General features: G+C 46.1%; 1 protein-coding gene and 1 pseudogene across 2 annotated transcripts; both read right to left on the bottom strand.

Annotated features, from left to right (window-relative positions):
* Positions 1-898: 898 nt before the first annotated feature.
* On the bottom strand, positions 899-17,181 carry LOC114893091 (zinc finger protein 77-like). 2 transcript variants are annotated; one of them, XM_029218605.1, is made up of 4 exons: positions 17,048-17,181; positions 6,002-6,128; positions 3,764-3,944; positions 899-3,348 (listed from the first exon to the last, which is right to left on the bottom strand). In XM_029218605.1, the coding sequence occupies exons 1-4, from the start codon at positions 17,048-17,050 to the stop codon at positions 2,241-2,243; spliced, it is 1,419 nt and encodes a 472-aa protein (XP_029074438.1). In that variant the 5' UTR covers positions 17,051-17,181; the 3' UTR covers positions 899-2,240. The 2 variants fall into 2 exon arrangements, with proteins under 2 accessions (XP_029074438.1, XP_029074439.1); XM_029218606.1 differs by lacking the exon at positions 17,048-17,181 and adding an exon at positions 14,709-14,848.
* A 3,163-nt stretch (positions 17,182-20,344) lies between these two features.
* LOC114893160 lies at positions 20,345-21,633 on the bottom strand (annotated as a pseudogene).
* Between the last annotated feature and the right edge of the window lie 625 nt (positions 21,634-22,258).

The raw sequence follows: 22,258 nt of genomic DNA on the forward strand, positions 1-22,258 counted from the left end.
TGTGGAGGAAAATTCTAATACATAGGGAACTATACACTAAACCACCAGCAGATCCCAGTAAGGAAACTGGGAACAGAGCCAAGGGCTGGGGCTTAGAAATTACTGCAGACTTCCCAAGAAAAGGCCCCGTGTGCACCACCAGCACTTCCTGTGGAAACTTGGACTAGGGAAAGTGCTGACCCAGCAGACCTCAACAAATGGGGACTGTGGACTCAGGGCTCCACATGGTTGGGGAACTGCAAGCTGCCACTAACAGTTCCCATGTGGATCTTGGGACAAAAAAAAAGGTTGGGATTTTCCAAACACCTGAAAATTACAAACTGAGAAGCCAAGTAGAGTGGGAAGCTCAATATGAAGAGACTGGAGATCTGAACCAAGAGGAACTTACCCATGGTCCTCAGAGAGAATGAGAAAGACAGTGAACTCAAAAGGGTTTCCCTCGTACCGTACCTGTGTTTCTCATTGTCCCCAAATGCCAAACATGTGTCTGGTTGGGGGCTGTTCCACATGGGCAGAGCCAGAAGTCAGAAAATGGTGCTGGAACTCAGGCTTACCAGGTTGCCATGCATCTCCATCTCCTAATGGTACAGAAGATCCGAGAATCATGGATTCCTCACTTCTGCTTTCTGGACCTCACACATCTTTTTTTTTTTTTTAATTTATTTTTGTTTGCATTGCGTCTTCGTTTCTGCACGCAGGCTTTCTCCAGTTGCAGTGAGCGGGGGCTACTCTTCGTTGTGGTGCTGGGGCTTCTCATTGCAGTGGCTTCTCTTGTTGCAGAGCACGGGCTCTAGGTGCGCGGGCTTCAGTAGCTGTGCCTCACGGGCTCAGTAGTTGTGGCTCACGGGCTCTAGAGTGCAGGCCCAGTAGTTGTGGTGCACGGGCTTAGTTGCTCCGCGACATGTGGGATCTTCCTGGACCAGGGCTTGAACCCGTGTTCCCTGCATTAGCAGGTGGATTCTTAACCACTGCACCACTAGGGAAGCCCTGGACCTCACGCATCTTTTTCTTCCCTACACTTTAACTCAGAACCACTAACAAGATGACTCTGGGATATATAGCTTTCCACCTTGCCCAAGCTGACAACAAAATTCAGTAGAACCACCTGGATAGTAGCTTTCAACTTCACACCAACAAGTCGCTCTTCTTAACTCAATGTTTCGTGTGCAATTTCCACCCAAGATCATGGACAATGAAGAGAGGCCAAATTAATAAACATAATCAGATGAGACAGAAGGTCTTCCAAGACCTTCCACAATTACTAATTTCTGTGAGGAACACAAATATGGTATCCACTAGCAACAAATATGGAAGACACACCTTTCAGTAATATAAACTAAGGGGAACATAAATACTGAGTCAGAAAATTCCAGTATCATTCAGGAACCAGAAAAGACATTTCAACAACACAGGTCTCACGTCATGATCACATATTAGGAACATAAGACAAAGTAAGAATCAAAAATATTTTCATCTAGGGGCTTCCCTGGTGATGTAGTGCTTAAGAATTCTCTTGCCAATGCAGGGGACACAGGTTCGAGCCCTGGTCAGGGAAGATCCCACATGCCGCGGAGCAACTAAGCCTGTGCGCCACAACTACTGAGCCTGCACTCTAGAGCTCACAAGCCACAGCTACTGAAGCCCGTGTGCCTAGAGCCTGTGCTGTGTGATGAGAAGCCACCACAATGAGAAGCCCGTGCACTGCAACGAACAGTAGCCCCCACTCACCGCAACTAGAGAAAGCCTGCGCGCAGCAACGAAGGCCCAACACAGCCAAAAATAAATTCATTAAAAAACTTTTTTTCATCTAAACTCATACCATGTTGCACATGAAGAAAACCACAAACCAAAAAGACTTTCACTCTGGGTTCAAAAGACATTGTAATGGAATTGAGACAAGTATTATATGACTGTAAAACTATTTAAAGTCCAAGATAACAAAACATAAGTAGCAAAGATGATGGGAACATAGAGGCATGGTTATTATCTTAAGTGTTCAGGTCAGTTAACATGAGCTAGAAATTAATACACTGGGATCCCTATTCAGGATGAGGCACTTAAAAGGAAAAATCATATTTCTTTCCATTAAAAAAATTTGTCTACCCTGAGTTTTCAAGTATAAAATAAGTGAAGTGCTGAAGGTTTCCCAACATTCTTTCCATTCATAATGTTTCTCTCCTGTGACTGCTCCATTTATAAGATTTTAAGGGAGAATGAAGGCTTTCCCATAGTTTTTCTATTCAGAATTTTTCGCCAGTGTGTGTCTTCATGTGTCTTTGCAGGGATATGAGACACCTATAGGCTTTTTCACACTGCTGACATTCATATGGCTTCCCTTCACTGTGGGTTAGCATGTGTCCTTGCAGGGATCTGGGATACCTGAAGGCTTTCCCACACTGCTGACACTGATAGGGCTTCTCTTCACTGTGTGTTTTCATATGTTCTCGAAGGGATGAGGAAGTAATGAACGCTTTCCCACATTCTGTACATTCATAGGGTTTTACTCCACTGTGTGTTTTTACATGTTTTCTAAAGTATTTGGGACAACTGTAGGATTTCCCACATTCCTTACACACATAAGGTTTCTCTCCAGTGTGGATCCTCACATGTCCTTGCAGGGATTTGAGATAGGGGAAGGCTTTGCCGCACTGCTTACATTCATAGGGTTTTTCTCCACTGTGTGTTCTCATGTGTTCTCGAAGGTAAGTGCACCAACTGAAAGCTTTGCCGCACTGCTTACATTCATAGGGTTTCTCTCCAGTGTGCATTCTCACATGTTCTCGGAAGTGTGAGATGCGAGTGAAAGCCTTTCCACATTCTTTACATTCATAGGGTTTCTCTCCAGTGTGAGTTCTCACATGCCGTGCAAGTTGGCAATAATAACTGAAGGATTTTCCACATACTTCACACATGTGGATTTTCTGTCCATAATGACCTCTCTCATGTTCCTGAAAAGATGAGGGACAAGTGAGAGCTTCTCCAAACTTCTTACACTCTAAAGACTGTTTACTACGGTCACTCTTCACGCACCTCTTCGATGCTCTCCCAGCATCCTGATGTTTTTCAGGTTTCTCTACAATGTCTGTTTCCCTGGGAGGGCTTAGGCACGATATACAGCTGAAGGCTTGCCCACGTTCTTCACATGGATAATGTTTGTGTCCAGGGTGAGATCTTTGCTGATTCTTCTGGAAAGAATGATCCCTGAAGGCTTTTCCACACTTAATGCATTGATGTGGCTGAATTCCAGTCCAATAACTCTTATGCACAGTAAAATCTATAATCTGATTCAGGGTTTCTAGACATTGATGACCTTCTTTACCTTCACAGAGACTCTCCACCAAATTATTTCTGTTCAAAATAGGAAGCACAGTATTAGGGATTAATGATTATAAGTGATTTCTTAATTACTGATTTGTTGATGGTTATTCATTATTATTTTGACTACACATTTGCCATTTTCAATGAATGGGCATGTTTTCAGCACTCTATGCATTGTGACAAAGTGCAACAAGTTTAATGCTTCAGCTGAGGGCTCAAGCAGAGCCATAACTTTCAGTGTTTTTTACATACGAGGTTTCCTGACCAGTGTTTCCTACTGAATTAAGTTTTAGGAGCTCCATACCTACATCACATTTATAAAAGTAGTTTTGTAAGAATTCTGTGAATAGACAATTGTTTAGCTAAGTTTACACTTTTTCTTTAATTTTAAGTGAGTCTAATACTCTGCCGAGATTCCCCTTCCCCTTGTGGGAGTGCCACTCACCTCAAACGCCTCTCCTGAGTTAGATGCTGATCTTGCATGTTATGAAATGCCCAGTTTTCTCCCAAAAAAGACCTGGAATCATTTCTTGTGAATCTTACTACTTTCTCTTCACTGCATAGTCCAGTCTCCAAAATATCCCAATGAGCACTTGATCTACTGGTTTTAACTTGAGAGCAAGAACCTGCAATAATTGGTAACATAATTAAATCCATGGGAAAGAAATGGTGGGATAAAGGAAAAAAGAGAGACCACATGTCGATTTCTTTCCATACACTAATTCAAAAATGTAAAATAATTTTATAAAAAGGAAGAAAATGTGTGATATATCAGAAATATATATATATATATTTGGTCATTCAGATGACCAACATATATTTCTCAGATAAATCGGGTCCTTATCCACAGTTTCCTGCTCGGGGATCCTAAAACCCTTGGAATTTCCTGAGCAGTAAAAGCAATGGAATAATATGTGGTCTCTTGTGCTCATTTCCAGAAAACGCTTCAGGATCAGAAAGGTGAAGTAGGTGTCTTGTTATTCATAAAAAGCCCTTTCCATCCCAATTGGGTTTATATTAATGAAAAAAATTGTTAGAAAGAAGTATGGGGGCTGGTTGCCAATGGAGACACCATGTGATTAAAGGGTTGAAACTTTCCCACCCACACTCCCAGACACCCCAACACCTCTGGGGGTGGGGGAGGGGCTAGAGATCAAATCCACTGCCAATGGCCAATGATTTCATCAACCATGCCTATGTAATGAAGGCATGAAAAAAAAGTTCAGAGAGCTTCTGGGTTGATGAACACGTGGAGATGTGGGAAGACTGGCACCTGGAGAGGCACAGAAACTCCTTTTCAAAATCTTACCCTATGCATCTCTTACATCTGGCTGTTCCTGAATTATATCCTTTTAAAATGAACCTGTGATCTAGTAAGTAGTATGTTTCTCTGAGTTCTGTGAGCCACACTAATAAATTAGTTGAACCCAAGGAGAGGGTCATGGGAACCTCTGATTTATAACCAGTTGGTCAGGAGGACAGGTAAAAGCCTGGACTTGAGATTGGCATCTGAAGTGGGGGAAAATGGAGTAAGTCTTGAAGGACTGAAACCTTAAGCTCTGGAATCTGTGGCTATCACTGGGTAGATGGTGTCAGGATTGAGTTGAATTCTATGATGTGCTGCTGGCCCAATAATTGTTTGTTGGTGTGAGGTGCCTTAACACATGTGCACATGCACACACACACACAAACACACATTAGAATTGGGTCCAAAACAAAATTAACACCCACACACCCACACACACATTGGAATTGGGTCCAAACCAAATTTAACACACACACAAAGAAAAACTCTGAGGACCTCAGCTATTTGGAACTTTAGCCATCATAGGGAAAATGAGTCAAAATGGCAGACTCTTCACTAAGAAATACTTCAGAAGAGATACTTCACAGAAGCAAAGCAGGCAGGAACTGGGCAAAATACACACTCCTAAATGCTCCCTTCGTAAGAGGAGCTACAGAAAGACTTCTGAAGTGGGCAAAGATGGATGAAAAGTCCAACAGGGAAGCCAGGTCACCTTCTCAAACACAGAGTGACAAACGTCACCTTCTCAAAGACAGAGTCATGTTTCTAACAGTTATGTCCAAATATCTCTCCCTGATACAGAACCTGCTCCTCCAGAGAGGTGTGCCCTCCTGGTGATCGCAGGCACAGAGGCCCTAGAGGAAGCCTATCTCCAGTGACCCAGCTGCCACTAGGAGATCAGATGGTGCGTGGCTGCTGTCCTGCTCGTGGAGAAAAGCTTCTCAGGGGGAGGAGGGAGGACAACAAGCCCTCCATGAGATGGCCCGATTCTCTGGTCCTCATGTCATTGAGGATGGGTGAGTTTGGGTTTAACTGCAGCAAGATTATCAGGTCAAATGTGTACTGATCGCAGTGTAACTTTCACAGGTTGAAAACTGTAACGCTGCTCTCACTGCCCCAAAGTAACACTGGAGACCACGCTCACATTTACACAATTAGGGAGCCTCAGGATTCTGATCAAGAGCAATAAAAATCAATTCAATATAGAAATATTTATGGTCATGGAAAAGCTATTTGACTCTAGGTAGGTTCTATAAAGGTGGGGACCACGTCTGCCTGTTTTTCAACATATTTTTATTCCTTGGTTCCAGTAAGAAAGAACATTGTAAGAAATATTTGTTCCCTAAAGACTAAGTGCAGGGAGGAAGCCGTCCTCACCCACGGAGGCCAGGTTCCTGAAGGTCTCCAGCATCACGTCTCTGTAGAGCTTCCTCTGAGCCAGGTCCAGCAAAGCCCACTCCTCTGCAGTGAAGTTCACAGCCACGTCCTCAAAGACCACCGAGTCCTGAAACAGCCACAGGTTCCGTGTCAGCAAGGCTCCCTCTTCACCCCCATGTGTGGGAGGATGGGGAGGCCAACAGTGGGGAACTGGACTCAATTCCTAGGACTCCTGAGCTTACACTCTTGTGGGAAATGAACACACACACGTCAATCAAATGCATTTTACTCAGTGATGGTAAGTGCTGGAAACTGAAACAAAATGTAACAACAATACCTGATAAACACTCATGCACACATAATGAAAAAGAACGGTTTTTACTGAGATAGAGCAGACTGTGAGGTATGACACATACTGAAAATGAAATCATCATTCAATTGACATGGAAATGGACACTTGGCCTGCTCATAAGTTATTTCCTTGAACCTCCTAGAACTGGAGCAGACTGTCAGGAGGTCGTGAACACTGATTTTCCAGGGCCGCTGCATCTGAACCACTCTCGCCTGGACTGAAGAGCATGTAAAAGCCTGGGCCAGTCCCCTCATATCCGACAGAGTTAGAGATACGAACCCCCTGCCAGGATGAGGTGGACACCGAGGGCACAGACGCAGGCCAGGGCCCAGGGCCTGGGACACCTGTGGGGTAAGAGGAGGCCTGGTTCCTGAGGAATCTGTCAAGCCAGCAAGTCCTCTCAGATAAATAATCAAGAAATCAAGAATAATGCCCTACGAAGAAGAGTCATAGAAGGATCTGATGGCATTAGAGCCAAAGATGACTTTAACACAGAGAAAAATCACCGAATTAATGTTTTTAGGACAATATGGTATGACTCTACACCCTTGAAATATAAAGCAAACTATCTTTATCAATTAGAATTTTAATTAAAAATATATTCCGAAAATTGAAATGATAAAATATTCCACTACATCAGCTACAAAGAAGGCAAGGCTATCTCACCCGGGCCTGCAACTGGGGTTTGCTAATCACACACCTGAAAATATGGGACATTAGTCATCAGGGAAATGCAAATGAAAACTACAAGCAGATACCTCTTCCTACCCACTAAGAAGGCTATAAGACAGACAAATCGATGCTGGCGAGGATGTGGGAAAGTTGGAACCTTACAAACTGCTGGTGGGAAGGTAAAATGAAGCCACTTTGGAAGACAGTCCAGCAGATCCTCAAAATGATAAACACAGTTTCACCATATAACACAGCAATTCCACCCTAGGTATCTATCTACCCAAGAGAGGCGAAAGCAAACACCAACACAAAAACTAATACACAGGGACTTTCCTGGTGGTCCAGTGGTTAAGAATCCGCCTTCCAGTGCAGGGGACACAGGCTCGATCCCTGGTCGGGGAACTAAGATCCTACACACCGCGGGGAAACTAAGTCTGTGCACTGTAACGAAGAAGGTCCCACGTGCCACAACTAAGACCTGATGCAGCCAAATAAATATTTTTAAAAACCCCAAAAGTAATACACAGATGTTTACAGCAGCATGATTCATAACAGCCAAAAAGTGGAAACAACTCAAAAGGTTATCAACTGATTTGGATAAGCAAACACAGTAATCTCACAACAGAATATTATTTGCAACAAGAGGAATGAAGTACTAATCCACGACACAAAATCAATGAACTTTAAAAACATTAACAGGTTTCACAAAAGCCCACAGGCAGTATCATATCATTTATGTGAAATGTACAGAATGAACAAAGCTATAGAGACACAAATTAGATTAATAAACTGCCTAGACGAAGGGCGGGTGGAGGCTTGGAATGAGAGGTGACTGCCAGCAGGTACAAGTTCTTTGGGGTGATAAAAATATCTGAAATTAGAATATGAGGACGGTTGTACAATCCAGTAAACATTCTAACACTTCTGAATTTTACAGTTTAAACCAGGAAACCTTACGGTTCATAAATTATACCTCAATAAAAACTGTTTAAAAAATAGATTCAGGGCTTCCCTGGTGGCACAGTGGTTGAGAGTCCGCCTGCCGATGCAGGGGACACGGGTTTGTGCCCCGGTCCGGGAAGATCCCAGATCCCACATGCCGCGGAGCAGCTGGGCCCGTGAGCCATGGCAGCTGAGCCTGCGCGTCCGGAGCCTGTGCTCCGCAACGGGAGAGGCCACAACAGTGAGAGGCCCGCGTACAGCAAAAAAAAAAAAAAAAAGATTCAGACTAGCTAAAAACATGTTCTTCTTAATCTAATGGCAATTTTATTCAAAAGCACCAGAACTTGGGCAAATAAAAGAATATGAATTGCTTAAGGAACAAAGTTACAAACGTTTCAGAGATCCAGTAGGTTGAGGAGATATCACAAACCAATTGTCAAGGATGAAACAAGTGCCCAGAGATGGAACTTGTTGCATGATGTTCTATTTCCACAGGAGACAAAAATTCAGTCTGGTTTTCTTTCAAGACTACAGGCTGAAAATGGTGATTCCCCAAACTGCCTTAACAGAGATTTTCTGGAGAGAAGTAACGCCGCACATTCCACCATGTGTGAGCTGAAAGCAGAGTGGGCCAGTCATGTTCAACTTGGAACTGCTGTCACCTACGGACTGTTTCCACCCACCAAGGAGAGCTCCTGGAGAAAAGTCCTCCTAATACCCTGCACCATCCATAAGCCTGATCATTTAGGAGTTGAAACTCCTAAAACGGCCCCATCAAGAAAGAAAAAAGACAAAAAATAACCACTTTCAAAAGCCCAGAATGAAGAGCTGGCAGATAACATGGCTCAGCAAGAAGCAGCTCCTGAGGATGGGCTGAGTGGATGTGAAGCCTTTAAACACGACTGGCCCTAAAGATGATGAACGATGCTCAGTCTTGGAGATGAGGAAAGACTGTCTTTTCAAAAAGGAACTGGGCTCAAAATCTTTCATAGTCTTCCCTAGTATGGAGGGAGGTTTCCATAAAGCACAATTTTTGATACCATTCTTGGGGGGAAAATGTTGCAAGCTGACAGTTCATGAAAGATGTAGTTCTAGTACACTATTTCCACGCACCTGCCTTAATAACAGGTGAACAGGTCACTCTTCAGTATACTTTATGGAGCCTGTTGAGCTTTTAAAATGGACAAATATGGGAAATAATAAAAAATTAGTATTAAGTTAAATGATCTTATTCTAGTAAACATGTTTTTTTTAAGGCATATGAAGTGCTTTTCAAACTCTCATCCCAATGGAGCAAAATACCGATGAACAATTATTCCCCCGCAGGATCCATATTAATAGAATCTCATCTTTAGTTAAGTCTTCATCTCGTCTATCTCCTTATCACTGAAGCATAAATTTCTTGAGAGCAACTGAGATACCAGTCTTGGAACTTTTTTACATAATCTTCTTTTCCCTCCTTCCTACTGTTCAACGGGGAACTGCTCCTCTTTACTAAACAGATATCTGTGTACACCACTGGGTTGCTCTGGGTCAAGAAGTGCTTCATCATGAGAGCTTTCAGGGTGTGTGGGATGGGAGAATATAAAAAACAAATCTTCCCAATGCATTTGAGCAGAAGTGCTGGTTTCCATTTAAAGCCTCTCTCTCTGCTGCACATACCAGGATGGGAGCAAAAGATGCCTTAATATGTCATGTGTCACGTGTCACATGCTGGAGACAATAGCTTAGTGTCTGTTTATCTTCTGTTCTGTGTTTTTAGTATTGCATGACCGAGGTCTTCTGAATGGTTTATCATAAAACCACATTTCAAGTCTTGTTTCTGCTCAGAGAGTCTTTTCAAATATCCAAATGTATTTCTCACCCTGATCTCTTGGTAATAATAGACATAGAAATCTCTCTAATGCTGACCTGCAGTACATGCTTGAGTTTTAAAATCATTAATAGAGGAAACTAATGGCGTCATTTTACCAGGAAATAATACATGCAGGCCTTGGCAACTCTGTGGGTTTAATTCCAGAGCACCACAATAAAGGAAATATTGCAATAAAGTGAATTACACAAATTTTTTTGCTTCCCTGTACAGGTAAAAGTCACATAGTCTTTTAAGTGTTCAATAGACTTATGTCTAAAAAACCTTGTACATACATTTAAAAACACTATTGCTAAAAAATGCTGACCATCAGTGAGCAAATACTCTTTGAAAATGGCACCCACAGACTTGCTGAGATGTAGGGTTGCACAACACCTTCAATTTGCAAACAACACAGTATCTGCAAAGTGCAACAAAAACTGAAATGCAAGGGACTTCCCTGGTGGTCCAGTGGTAAAGAATCCGGGTTCCAATGCAGAGGATGAGGGTTGGATCCCTGGTGGGGGAACTAAGATCCCACATGCCGCAGGGCAAATAAGCCTGCGCGCCACAAGGAAGAGCCCACGTGCCACAACGAAGATCCGTGTGCCACAACTATGACCCGACGCAGCCAAATAATAATAAAACAAACAAACAAACAAAAAATGACAATCAACAGGCACCAACATCAGAATCACACATGGAATTATCTGACAAGGATTTTAAAGCCACTGAAAAATACTTCAGTGAGTAATTACGAACACACCTGAAACAAATAAAAAATTGAAAGTCTCAGCGAAGAAAGAAAAGATACAAAGAAGAACCAAATGGATATTTTAGAACTGAAAAATACAATAACTGAACTAAAAAACTGGATGGTTTCAATACAGAATGAATATGACAGAGGAAAGAATCAGTCAACTTGAAGGTAGAACATCAGAATTTACCCAATCTGAACAACAGAGAAAATAGACCAAAAAAAAAGTGAAAGAGCCTTAGTGACCTGTGGGACAAACACAAAAGATAAGACATTAGTATCACTGGAGTCTCAGAAAAAGTGGAAAAAAGTATGCAATAGAAAATTACTAGAAGAGGGACTTCCCTGGTGGCACAGTGGATAGGACTCCGTGCTCCCAATGCTGGGGGCCCAGGTTCAATCCCTGGACAGGGAACTAGATCCCACATTCATGCCGCAACTAAGAGTTTGCAGGCCACAACTAAGGAGCCTGTCTGCTGCAACTAAGGCCCAGTGCAACAAAATAAAATTTTTAAAAAACTACTAGAAGAATTATAGAAATGAAGAACAGTTGAGTGGCTGTCAGAAGTTAGGGGTGAGGGTAAGAAGGAAGTGGGGTTTGTGTGACTATAAAGGGATAGCAGGAACTATCTTTGTAATGATAGAATAGTGCTGTATCTTGATTGTGGTGATGGCTATACACATGTACACATGATAAAACTGTACACACACATACACATACATATAAAATTGGTGAAATCTATAAAAACCAAACAACCCTACACTTTCAAGTAATGGAACAAAAATGTCTTACATGCTTGCACACTGAGTCACAGGGCAGAACACTGTATTGAGGAGGACACAAAGGGGAAGAGCAGCCAAGTGTGAGCCGCTCAGATCAGCAGCCTGCTGCCCACGGTGCACAAGGAAACCCCAAGTCAGAAGGTCAAAGCCATCCGAGCTGGATGAGTACCCCCAGGGCAGGGGGAAGGACTGAGCTCCACCTAAGTATAGGAATGCCCCCTCCCTGGGCCTCAATTCTCACCCAGGAGGAAACGCTCAAGTTGAAGTTCTGACCCAGAGAAACTCTCTAATTCATCGACCCTCTCAGCAGCAGTTGAGCCCAAGGAGCCTTCCCCACGTCTGATCTTCACAGACTCACTCAGGGTGCACACATCACACTCAATCCACCAACTCATTGAATGAGGCCAAAAGCAAAGGTCGGGAGACAGCCGAGGGCAGCACAACCTCAGAGGATAAACCGCCCCCAGCACTTCTGGAGCTGGATGCCCTGCCCCATGCTCGTGCCATCAACAGCTCCTTCTGTGGTGGTTCTATGGTCTGTAGGCCACCTGCAATGGGGGGATGGGGGAGATGGGGTGGGGCAATACCCCAGGGCACCTTCCTTCACCTCCCTCACAGGCTCAGCTTGTCCCCGACCCAGATGATGCACCTGCATCATGATGATCCCTGTGGGTCATTTACATGAGATGAAGACCCATCTCAGTGTGTAAATGAGAACCTGCAGGATCACTGCTTCCTCCTGTGTTCATGGATAATGCAGGAGAGGGAAATTTTAGGGCATTTTTATGATTTGAGGAACAGGATACTGCTCATCCCTTTCAGAAGACAGGCATCAGTTCACTAATATCCTCATGATGACAAGCTGTAACTCATTTAAAAAGAAGTGAGCAAGTCTCAGTAGCACTGGTCACATTCCACAGAATTTCCACTAACCTCTGTTGACCAGGTAGTAACAGTGGACCAGGATCAGACAGTGTCACAACTCTGTACCCTTCATGGAAGAGTCACTACAATTTCTATGAATCTTTTTAATCCATCTCTCCACCCATTTCACATGAAGGGGTGGGACTGCCTGCATTTCCTGAAATTCTTCTTCCTTTTTATAAAAAATAAATTTATTTATTTTTGGCTGTGTTGGGTCTTCATTGCTGCGCGTGGGCTTTTCTCTAGTTGCAGCGAGCGGGGGCTACTCTTCATTGCGGTGCGCAGGCTTCTCATTGTGGTGACTTCTCTTGTTGTGGAACACAGACTGTCGGTGCGCGGGCTTCAGTAGTTGTGGCTCGCGGGCTGAGCAGTTGTGGCGCACAGGCTTAGTTGCTCCGCGGCATGTGGGATCTTCCCGGACCAGGGCTTGAACCCGTGTCCCCTGCATTGGCAGGCGGATTCCTAACCACTGCACCACCAGGGAAGTCCCATTTCCTGCAGTTCTAATGGAAGAGAAAACATTTTCTATACTGAGACACTTCTCCCCAGAGGCATCTCTGGTTAAGGCCCAAAGGCCCAGAATAATACAAGTCAGCAGGAAAGGGCAAAGACCTGAGACGCTTACTACCCTCACTAAGGAGAAGAAACCAGGCAGAAAGAAAGTGGAATTTTACACTTGCTGAAACCGGAAGCTGGATCAGGGGAAGCTATTAGTGCTGAGCTGGACCCAGAGGAGGCTGCTTACAGGTGTCAGGGGACAGTGCTGAACCCTCCCTGAGCCATGTGCTCCTGGAAACTTCGATGGGAGGTGAAAGGGCCCCCCACCCTTTGCTCTTCTGGAAAACGGCAGGCTGCAAGAAACCACCCCCGTGCCCCACCTGACTCAGATAAGACTCACACGGAGGCCCCCTGTTTATCCAGGACAAGGCCAGATGCAGCCCCCTCAAAGTTCCATCTCCACCTCATCAGTGATTAGCGGAACTGTTCCCCCCACTGACCAAGCAGAACAAATGCTTGTTGGCCAAACTTTGGTTCAGCTCCTCTCCTTCCCCCTGACCTGGCCTCACCGCAGCCAGACGACAGACCCCTAAGGACAGGCTGGCCTCAGGGATCTGCTATCCGAGCATCACACCTGGTCCCTCCTGGTGGTGTTTATTCCTCTGTATAAGAGAAAAACTCTCTTTGCCCAACTCTTGAGACACTTGCAGATCTTAGGGTCAGATGTCCCCCTTCCTGCAGAGCCCCCTGTGCCTGGTGTAACAGACCCTTCTCCCACTGCAGGAACTCATTTGAATAAAGGTCTCTTGTTGTAAAGTTTGTAATTTTTTTAATGCCACAGGGTTGACCAAGTGTTCTCAACGGCCCTTGTGAAAATTAAAAAAGAGAAAACGCACTAAAAAGAAGTGGGTGTGGGTGCAGAAGGGAGAGCTTCACCCAGAACCACTTGACATCAATTACAGGAAGAAGTGTCAATTACAGCCCCCAACAGAAAAATTGAAAACACGAAAGAATCAACAATTACAGGCCCCAACAGAAAAAAATGTACATACATTGCATCTTCTCAAGAAACTGGCTACCCCAGCAACTAGCCAATGAGAAACCAGCATCAACCTAATTCTCCATCTCTCCACGGACTTTACATCAATACAACCCCTCCCAACTCCCTCCTTTTTCTCCAATAAATAAGTCTGTTGGACTTGCCTATGGCTTTTGCTATACCTTGTCTGTCCCGAATTGCAATTTTTTGCTGTTCCCAAATAAATCCATTTTTCCTAGTAAATAACTGTTTTTTAAGCTCAACATCCATTTTTTTACCTAAACTTTACTCAGGCTTCTTCCCAAATGCCCCTGACTCTGGGTCACTCCCCGCTACACCTCCCAAACTGAGCATCACTGAGCTGCAGAGCAAATCCCCTCTCACCTGGGCCGAGGACGCCCTGACCACAGGACCTCTGGTTCTGTCAATCCGCCTCCCTCTCACCCTCCTCTCACAGAAGAGAAAAGCCCTTTGCTGTGTGGTTGGAGACGCTGGCACATCCCTGAGATCCGAGCTTCGGCCCTATCGCAACATTAATTGCAAAATAGTCTCCCTGACCAACCCTGGACTTGACATTATCTCTCAGGTCCAGGGCGGGACCCCAGCGCCTTACCGCCCGCTCCGGCGGCTCGCCCCATCCTCGCTCAGACACCCACCGGGACAGGGACTGGGTCGGAACTCACGGGATCCCAAGTTGCGGTCGAGGGCGGAGACCCGAGTTGGGACCCGAGACCCCACGCGAGGACCGGACAGGACCCCGGGACCGCGCGACGCGGTCGAGGGTGGAAACTAGGGTCCGGACCGGGGTCAGGGAGTCCTATCCTGCTGCCGCTTCCGGCCAATTCGAACCAGCCCCAGACGGTCTCGGCGCCAGCCCCACGCACTCACCATTTCAGCCCCTCTCCGCGCATTCAGGTCGTCCTCCCCGCGGCCCTGCAGCCCAACAGCTCCGGCAGGTTAGAGCAACAGCGACGGGACACCTGAGGTCCCCTGAAGTAGGTGCGACGGAATGCCCGGGCGGCTAAGAGCGACGTCACAACGTAAGCGAATGCGCCCGCCCCCGTCTCTGATTGGATGAGGCTCCAAGCCTTCGCACCTTAATTGGACGGGTCTCTAGGCACACCCCCTTCTTGGGCCCTGATTGACAACGGGTGCAGGTCTGGATTCTGAGTGAAGGGCGGTCTGTAGGTCACGTGACGGAGCAGGGCGGAAGTGCGGGTGGTTGGCTTCAGCCCTTTACTGCCTGGCTTTCTATGGGGCGCCAGACTTGGCTGCCCTGGTGGACTCTAAGCCGAATGTACTGCTGGCCAGACAGACACAGCATCAGCCCACAGCTTGCAGTCCCTTTCTCCTGAACAGAAATGTGCCACTCAGTTCCCCTCAGTGCCCCCCGTCCAGGGCTGCCCCCCTAAGTCCGGGAGCCAGGACAGCAGGGGACAGGTGTGAAAGGAGAATCAAAATGGAGTCAGTATTGCTAAGAGAGCACTCTAAAATGCAGGCAGGAGGTCACTGAGGATGTAGGGCTTATGCAGGTCTCAGCCCAGATGGAATCTGAACTTTTGACCACTTACTGCCTTAACGCAGGCATCCAGAACATCTGCCCAATGACCCAGAAAGTCAAGATACTTATTGGACCCTTCCCCTAAATAACTCGTGACGGCCTATTCCTTAAGGACAAATTTTTCATTCCCTGTGTCAGTCTATCATAATTCATGCCAGGCAACTTTAACAACCCTGTGGCTTTTCCTTTAATAAGTCTGTTACTCTTCCTCCTCCCTACAACACTTTCAGTGTTACGCTGCTGATGAAAAATTAATGAATAGTCGATCTAAAAGAGAAAATAGAAAATTTTGTTTAAGCCTATGAGAGGATTATAACCCAGGAGACAGTCTCTCATAAAACTCAGAGGGCTGTTCCACTTACTAGAAGTCTAAGACCATCATATACATTTTTGAGGCAAAGGAGCATATATCAAAATGACACAATGACATCTCACATAAGGTTCACCAAAAATACATAGTCTAGATCTGCAGCAGATCAGCATGACCCCTGACAGGATTAGGAAAGGTATGTTATCTTGGAGTTACATTGCTGGTGGCAGAACGAGGAAAAAAATTTGATCTTTCTGGTGGAGCAGACATTCCTACCTTTGAGAAGGTCTGTTAATGCATAATGCAGATGCACAATGCACATTAGGGAGGGCCCAATAAGGGCAGAGAGTAATGTTATGCTTAAATTTTCTTTCTTATGCCTCAAAAAAATAAATTGTATTCCATCAACTCAAATCTGGGTCCCCCAAGTTGCAATTCCGAAGACCTCAAATAAGCTCAATACTGATTACTGTTCCACATGACACAGGAGGGCCTGGGGAACCTCCCGAGTCAGGGGTCGGCCTGGGGGCAAGGTCACTGTGAATCTGTTCCCAGAGTACAAAGACACTCTGTGATGCTCCCTGCATGTATTCAGGGGCCAGCCCCACTTTGACATTTTATCTTTGACACCAGGAGATCCGGCCCTCCTGCCCACACATTTGGGCTTGACCAAGTTCTCTGTGTCCTGTTTCTTACCCCACATCGTCAGATTTCTCCCCACAGGTTCCTGGACAGGGTGTCGCCCCCACGTCTGAGCAACACTGAGGTTCCGAACAAGCCCCTGATCAGCTTCTCCAGACAACAGGTGACCAAAGGAGCCCTGTCCAGTGCAGCCACGCTGGCCCCGCACTCCGCACACCGCCCTCACTCGCCCAACTTCCCTCCTGCTCGCCCTCCTCACACAGAAAAGCCCTTTGCTGTGTGGTTGGAGACGCTGGCACATCTCTGAGATCCGAGCCTCGGCGCTATCGCAACAGTATTTGCAATACAGTCTCTTTGACAAGTCCGGGCTTGACTTTATCTGTCAGGTCCAGGGCGGGTCCCCCACGCCCCAGCGCCTAACGGCCCGCGTCGGGAATAGTCCTGTCCTCCCTCCGACCCCCACGGGGCCAAAGACTCGGTCCGGACGCCCCCGGACCCCGAGCAGTGACGGAGCAACACGGCAGGTCCTCAGCCCGCGGCCGAGTGGGAGGGTCCGGATCCCGGGTACCCATCCCGAGGCCGAGGGGGAGACTCGGGTCGGGACTCTGGGGTGGGTGGGACGCGGGGAGACCCTGGCCCGGCCATCGCTGTCGGCAAGTTCCGGACCGTTCGAACCAGCCTTTTCCCTGTTAGGGCCCTGAGCGGTGCACTCACCATCTGTGCCTCCTTTCGGGTTCTGCGAAGCGTCCTCGGAGCGACCCTCCGACCTGGGCAGGTGAGACCGACGGAGACGCGACACCTGAAGCCGCGCAGGACAAGTTCGCACAAGCGCAGAAAAACTTCCGCGGGCTGGGAACGCGCACGCTGCCCGCCCTCTTCGGGGCCCGGGCTCTGATTGGACAGTAATACTTGCCCCGCCCCTGCCTTGATGGACAGTCCTCCTAGTCCCACTCTATCCTGATTGCTTTGTCCGGACCCCGCCCAGTCGCCGCTCATTGGACAGTTCAACCAGACCCCGCCCCTACCTCCGAATGACAGGGCACAGGGACACGCGTGGCTGATACGCCGGCCTGGGAATTGGGCTCCGTGCAGAACGGGCTCTGGGCGCGGCACACCCTGTGGCATCTGCTCGGTGGCTCCCCTGTGTCCTCCTCCTGCACCTGGAAGTCCAGACTCAGTTTCCCCGGGGATCGCTCCATACCCGGAATGAGGATGAGAAAATACGGGTCATAGGGCTTTGTTGATGGAAATAAAAAATAAACGATCTATAATAGGAATAGAAAAATCTTTTGAGCCAAACTGAAGACTAGAGCCCTTAAGACGGCCTCTCAGATAACTCAGAGGACCTGCGCAGGAAAAGCATGGTTTTTAGCACCGTTTTCTATCTTGTAAGAACTCTTAACAGCAAACAATGCAGGGAAACATTCCTTCAAGGTTTCAAAAACGAACAGATCAGGGACTTCCCCAGTGGTCCACTGGTTAAGACTTCGTGCCCCCAGTGCAGGGGGCGTGGGTTCAACCCTTGGTCAGGGAACTAGATCCCACATGCTGCAACTAAAGACCCCGCATGCCACAATGAAGATCTCGCGTGCTGCAACTAAGACCCGGTGCAGCCAAATAAGTAAATATTTTTTTAAAAAACGGCAAAAACAAACAAACAACAATAACAAAAAAAAACCCCAAAAAACAGATCAGCACATAGGCTGCAGCAGGAGGCAACGAGTAGCTATTGAAGGAGGACCAGCATTGATGTCCTAGGAAGGGAGACATCTAGTCTTTATTTTTAACACGGACATCTTTTGTTCTGGTCAATGTGCCCTTTAATAATTAAAGCAGACAGACAATGTGTTTGATAGGCCACAAACAGGCCATTTTAGTTAGTACAAAATTCGAGTTAAATCATGTATAAGTCCGAATAACTTCCCCATACCTCAATAGGTGAAAATTTCTTTCATCAGCTTGGTGATCTCCAGTGTCAGGGCATGGCCCAGGGCAAGGTCATGGTGGAAACGTGCCCTTTAAGAACAAAGACTCAGTGACACCACCCACCATGTGCAACGCAGGGTCAGGCCTGGTCCATGTGTGACCTTTAACAGCAGGAGGCTCTGCCCTTAGTCCAAGCTCCCACCGCTGGGGCTTGAGGTCAGCTACCCAAGGCCCAGGGAACTTTACCCCATGGGAAGTCAGACCCTGAGGTCCCAGTCTCTCTGCAGGACTGGTCTCAGCACAGACACTGAGATGTCACAGTTTTCAGGTGTGCATATTATACTTCAGGGAAATTTATGTCAGATCAGCTTTTAGTCAGTCTCCGTGAATTTTGAAATGTAAAAAGTTATATTTCCTTTTTCACACTGTATAGTGATGGTTGGACAGCTGTGCAATGTACAAAAAGCCACTGAGTTTTACACTTAAAAGTGTGAACGTTATGGTATGTGAACTGTATACTCATTTAAAAACAATTATAAGGCCATTATAGCCATGATAACCCTACCTCTTGGTCACCACTAAAATACTTTTTTGGGGGCTTCCCTGGTGGCGCAGTGGTTGAGAGTCTGCCTGCCGATGCAGGGGACGCGGGTTCGTGCCCCGGTCCGGGAAGATTCCACATGCCGCGGAGCGGCTGAGCCCGTGAGCCATGGCTGCTGGGCCTGCGCGTCCGGGGCCTGTGCTCCACAATGGGAGAGGCCACAACAGTGAGAGGCCCGCGTACCGGTAAAAAAAAAAAAAAAAAAATAAGGGAAGCTCTGACACATGCTGCAACATGAATGAAACCTTGAAAATATGCTGAGGAAAAAAGCCAGACACAAAAGACCAATATTGTATGATTTCATTTAGGTATATAAAATGTCCAGACTAGGTAAATCCAAATACAGAAAAAAAAAATTTTTTTAAGAATTTTTTTGGCCATGCCTCGCAGCTTCTGGGATCTTAGTTCCCCCACCAGGGATTGAACCCAGGTCCTCAGCAGTGAAACTGCAGAGTCCTAACCACTGGAATGCCAGGGAATTCACAGACAGAAAGTTTTTTTTTTTTTTTGTGACACGACAGTGACAGGCCCACGTACCACAAAAAAAAAAAAAAAAACTTTCAGCGGCCATGGCTCATGGGCCCAGCCACTCCGCGGCATGTGGGATCCTCCCGGACCGGGGCATGAACCCGTGTCCCCTGCATCGGCAGGTGGACTCTCAACCAGTGCACCACCAGGGAAGCCCTTCCCTTACTTTTTATGACTATTATTCTCATCCTATGTACAGGTTACACTTAGTTTATCCATTCAGCCACTGATGGACATTCGGGACATTTCCACCTTTTGGCTATTGTGAATAGTGCTGCAACCAGCATTCACGTACACATATTTGAGCATCTGTTTCAGTATAGGCAGGAGTGGAAATGTTGGCTCACAGGGTTAATTTCATGTTTAACTTTTTGAGGAACCACCAAGCTCTTACCCACAGTGCCTGCACTATTTTACATTCCCACCAGCAGTGTACAGTGTTCTAATTTCTCCATATCCTTGACAACACTTCTTTTTTTTTCCTTTAGAATTATTTTATTAAATCATAAATGTACAACAGCTTCTTAACTCTACAGACACACTTAAATTTTTTAAAGAAAAAATGTTATGTCTTATTACACCATGATCCTAGCTAATAGCGTTTCAAAACTTTGAGAAAAATCTTAAAAAAGCTTTTACATGTCACCTGAAACTTACAAATTTAACATTATCAAAGAAGGAATGCTTCTACACTTACAAAGACCGCTAGAAAGAAACAACAAATAAAAAGCTAAGAGGGCTTCCCTGGTGGCGCAGTGGTTGAGAGTCCCCCTGCCGATGCAGGGGACGTGGGTTCATGCCCCGGTCTGGGAGGATCCCACATGCCACGGAGCGGCTGGGCCCGTGAGCCATGGCCGCTGAGCCTGCGCGTCCAGAGCCTGTGCTCCGCAACGGGAGAGGCCACAACAGTGAGAGGCCCACAAAAAAAAAAAGCTAATAAACTGTCTCAAAGGCACTTTTTTTTTTTTTTACAATCCTTCCTCCACAGTAATGTTATTAAATAATCCAATCCATTCACAGAATGGCTCTCTGCATCTGCTCTGGTGTCTTCTGCCATATTACTGCATATTTATGCATGACTGAGATAAGAGTTTCCTTAACATTGTTATTTCCATAACCTGAAGCTGTTCTGTTACCTCTGGGCTCTCATCCTCTCATATTTATACGGTGAAGCCCATGGTAAATAGGAAGAAGATCAATATCGGCTTCTCCCTCCATAACCCCCACTTCCTTCACTGCTTCCTGGACCATAGTTTCCTTCACCATATGGTCCCCCCCATGTTCCTGCTACCACCAAAGTTTCCACTCCATTGGACCGTAGTTAGAAGGTTGCTGGTTATAATTTCCAAAATCATTGCCATTTCCACTTCCACAATTTCTTCCTCCATAGATGCCATACCCACCCCAGGAGCTCCCACCCTGGTTGCCAGATCCAGAACCTCTACTACCATATCCTCCTCCTCCATAACCTGGGCCACCTCCAAAATTGCCACCTCCAGGCCCTCCTCCATACCCAGGATACCCATCTCTAAATCCAGACCACTTCCATATCCATCAGGTCCTCCTCTTACTTCCTGGTCCTGGTCCTGGTCCTGGTCCAAAATTGCCACCAGCACCGTGAGAATCTCCAAACCAAAATGGCCTCCTCTTCCACTTCTAGAACTTTGGACTTCCTGCATTTCTTGTCTAGACAAAGCCTTTCTTACTTCTGCATTATGACCATTGATGGTATGGTATTTCTGCAACACAGTCTTATCCACAGGATCATGCTCATCAAAAGTAACAAACCCAAAGCCTCTTTTCCTTCCAGACTGCCTATCAGTAATTATCTCAATGGTATCAATTTGTCCATATGCCTCAAAGTAATCTCTAAGATAATGTTCCTCAGCATCTTCTTTAATTCCACCTACAAATAGCTTCTTCACAGTGACATGAGCCCCTGGCTTCCCAGATTCCTCCTTTGCAAACAGCATGTTTTGGCTCAACCGCTCTCCCATCAGTTGAACTAGGTCTGGCAGCCATGGCAGCATCGATCTCAGCCATGGATGAAAAAGTTACAAAACCAAATCCTCATGATCTTTTGCTTGCAGGATCCCTCATTACCACACAATCTGTAAGTTTTCCCCCATTGTTCGCAGTAGTTCTTCAAACTTTCTTCTGTAGTTTCAAAGCTCAGGCCACCAATAAAGAGTTTACGGATTTGTTCCTTTTCTCTCTCCATCGCAGACTCAGTCGCTTCAGCCCGATTTCCCGCAGCCGAGCGAGATGAGAGAGATCTCCGCGGACGAACACGAACCGGACTCGTCCCCGCGCTGTAGTCAGAACTGCCGCTGCTCTAGGAGCACCTCCACTCTCTGGACCCGGCGCTACTACTACTGCCGCTAGAGCCGCCGCGCTGCTTTTCTCCTCGACAACACTTCTGGCCATGATTCTAGCCATCCTAGTAGGTGCAAAGTGGTTATCTCATGTGGTTTTGACATGCATTTTCCTGATGATTAGCGACGTGGAGAAAATTTTCATCTGTTTATTGGCCATTTGTTTATCACTCTTGGACAAAAGTCTATTCAACTTCTTTCCCATTTTTTAACTGGGTTGTTTGCATTTTTATTATTGATGGCTGTTTAATGTGTTCTGGATAATAAAACCTTATCGCATGTATGATTCCCAATATGTTCTCCCATTCTGTGGGGTGTCTTTTCACTCTCTTGATAGTGTCCTTGGATGCACAAAAGATTTTACTTTTGATAAGGTCCAGTTTATCTATTTGTTTCTTGTGTTGCTAGTGCCTGTATTCCTGTCTTACTGGTTGTTTGGCCTGAGGCGTTCAGCACTGGAGTTTGCAGGCAGTTGGATAGAGCCAGGTGTTGGTG

Source organism: Monodon monoceros, unplaced genomic scaffold, assembly GCF_005190385.1.
Source record: "Monodon monoceros isolate NGI ecotype Baffin Bay Population unplaced genomic scaffold, NGI_Narwhal_1 Super_Scaffold_12, whole genome shotgun sequence".
Taxonomy (NCBI): domain Eukaryota; kingdom Metazoa; phylum Chordata; class Mammalia; order Artiodactyla; family Monodontidae; genus Monodon; species Monodon monoceros.

Coding starts and splice junctions, on each gene's coding strand:
- LOC114893091 (XM_029218605.1), bottom strand. Junction 3,945..6,001: donor CAGGAACCTGGCCTCCGTGG/GTGAGGACGGCT, acceptor CAATTATTGCAG/GTTCTTGCTCTCAAGTTAAA. Junction 3,349..3,763: donor ACTCAGGAGAGGCGTTTGAG/GTGAGTGGCACT, acceptor TATTTTGAACAG/AAATAATTTGGTGGAGAGTC.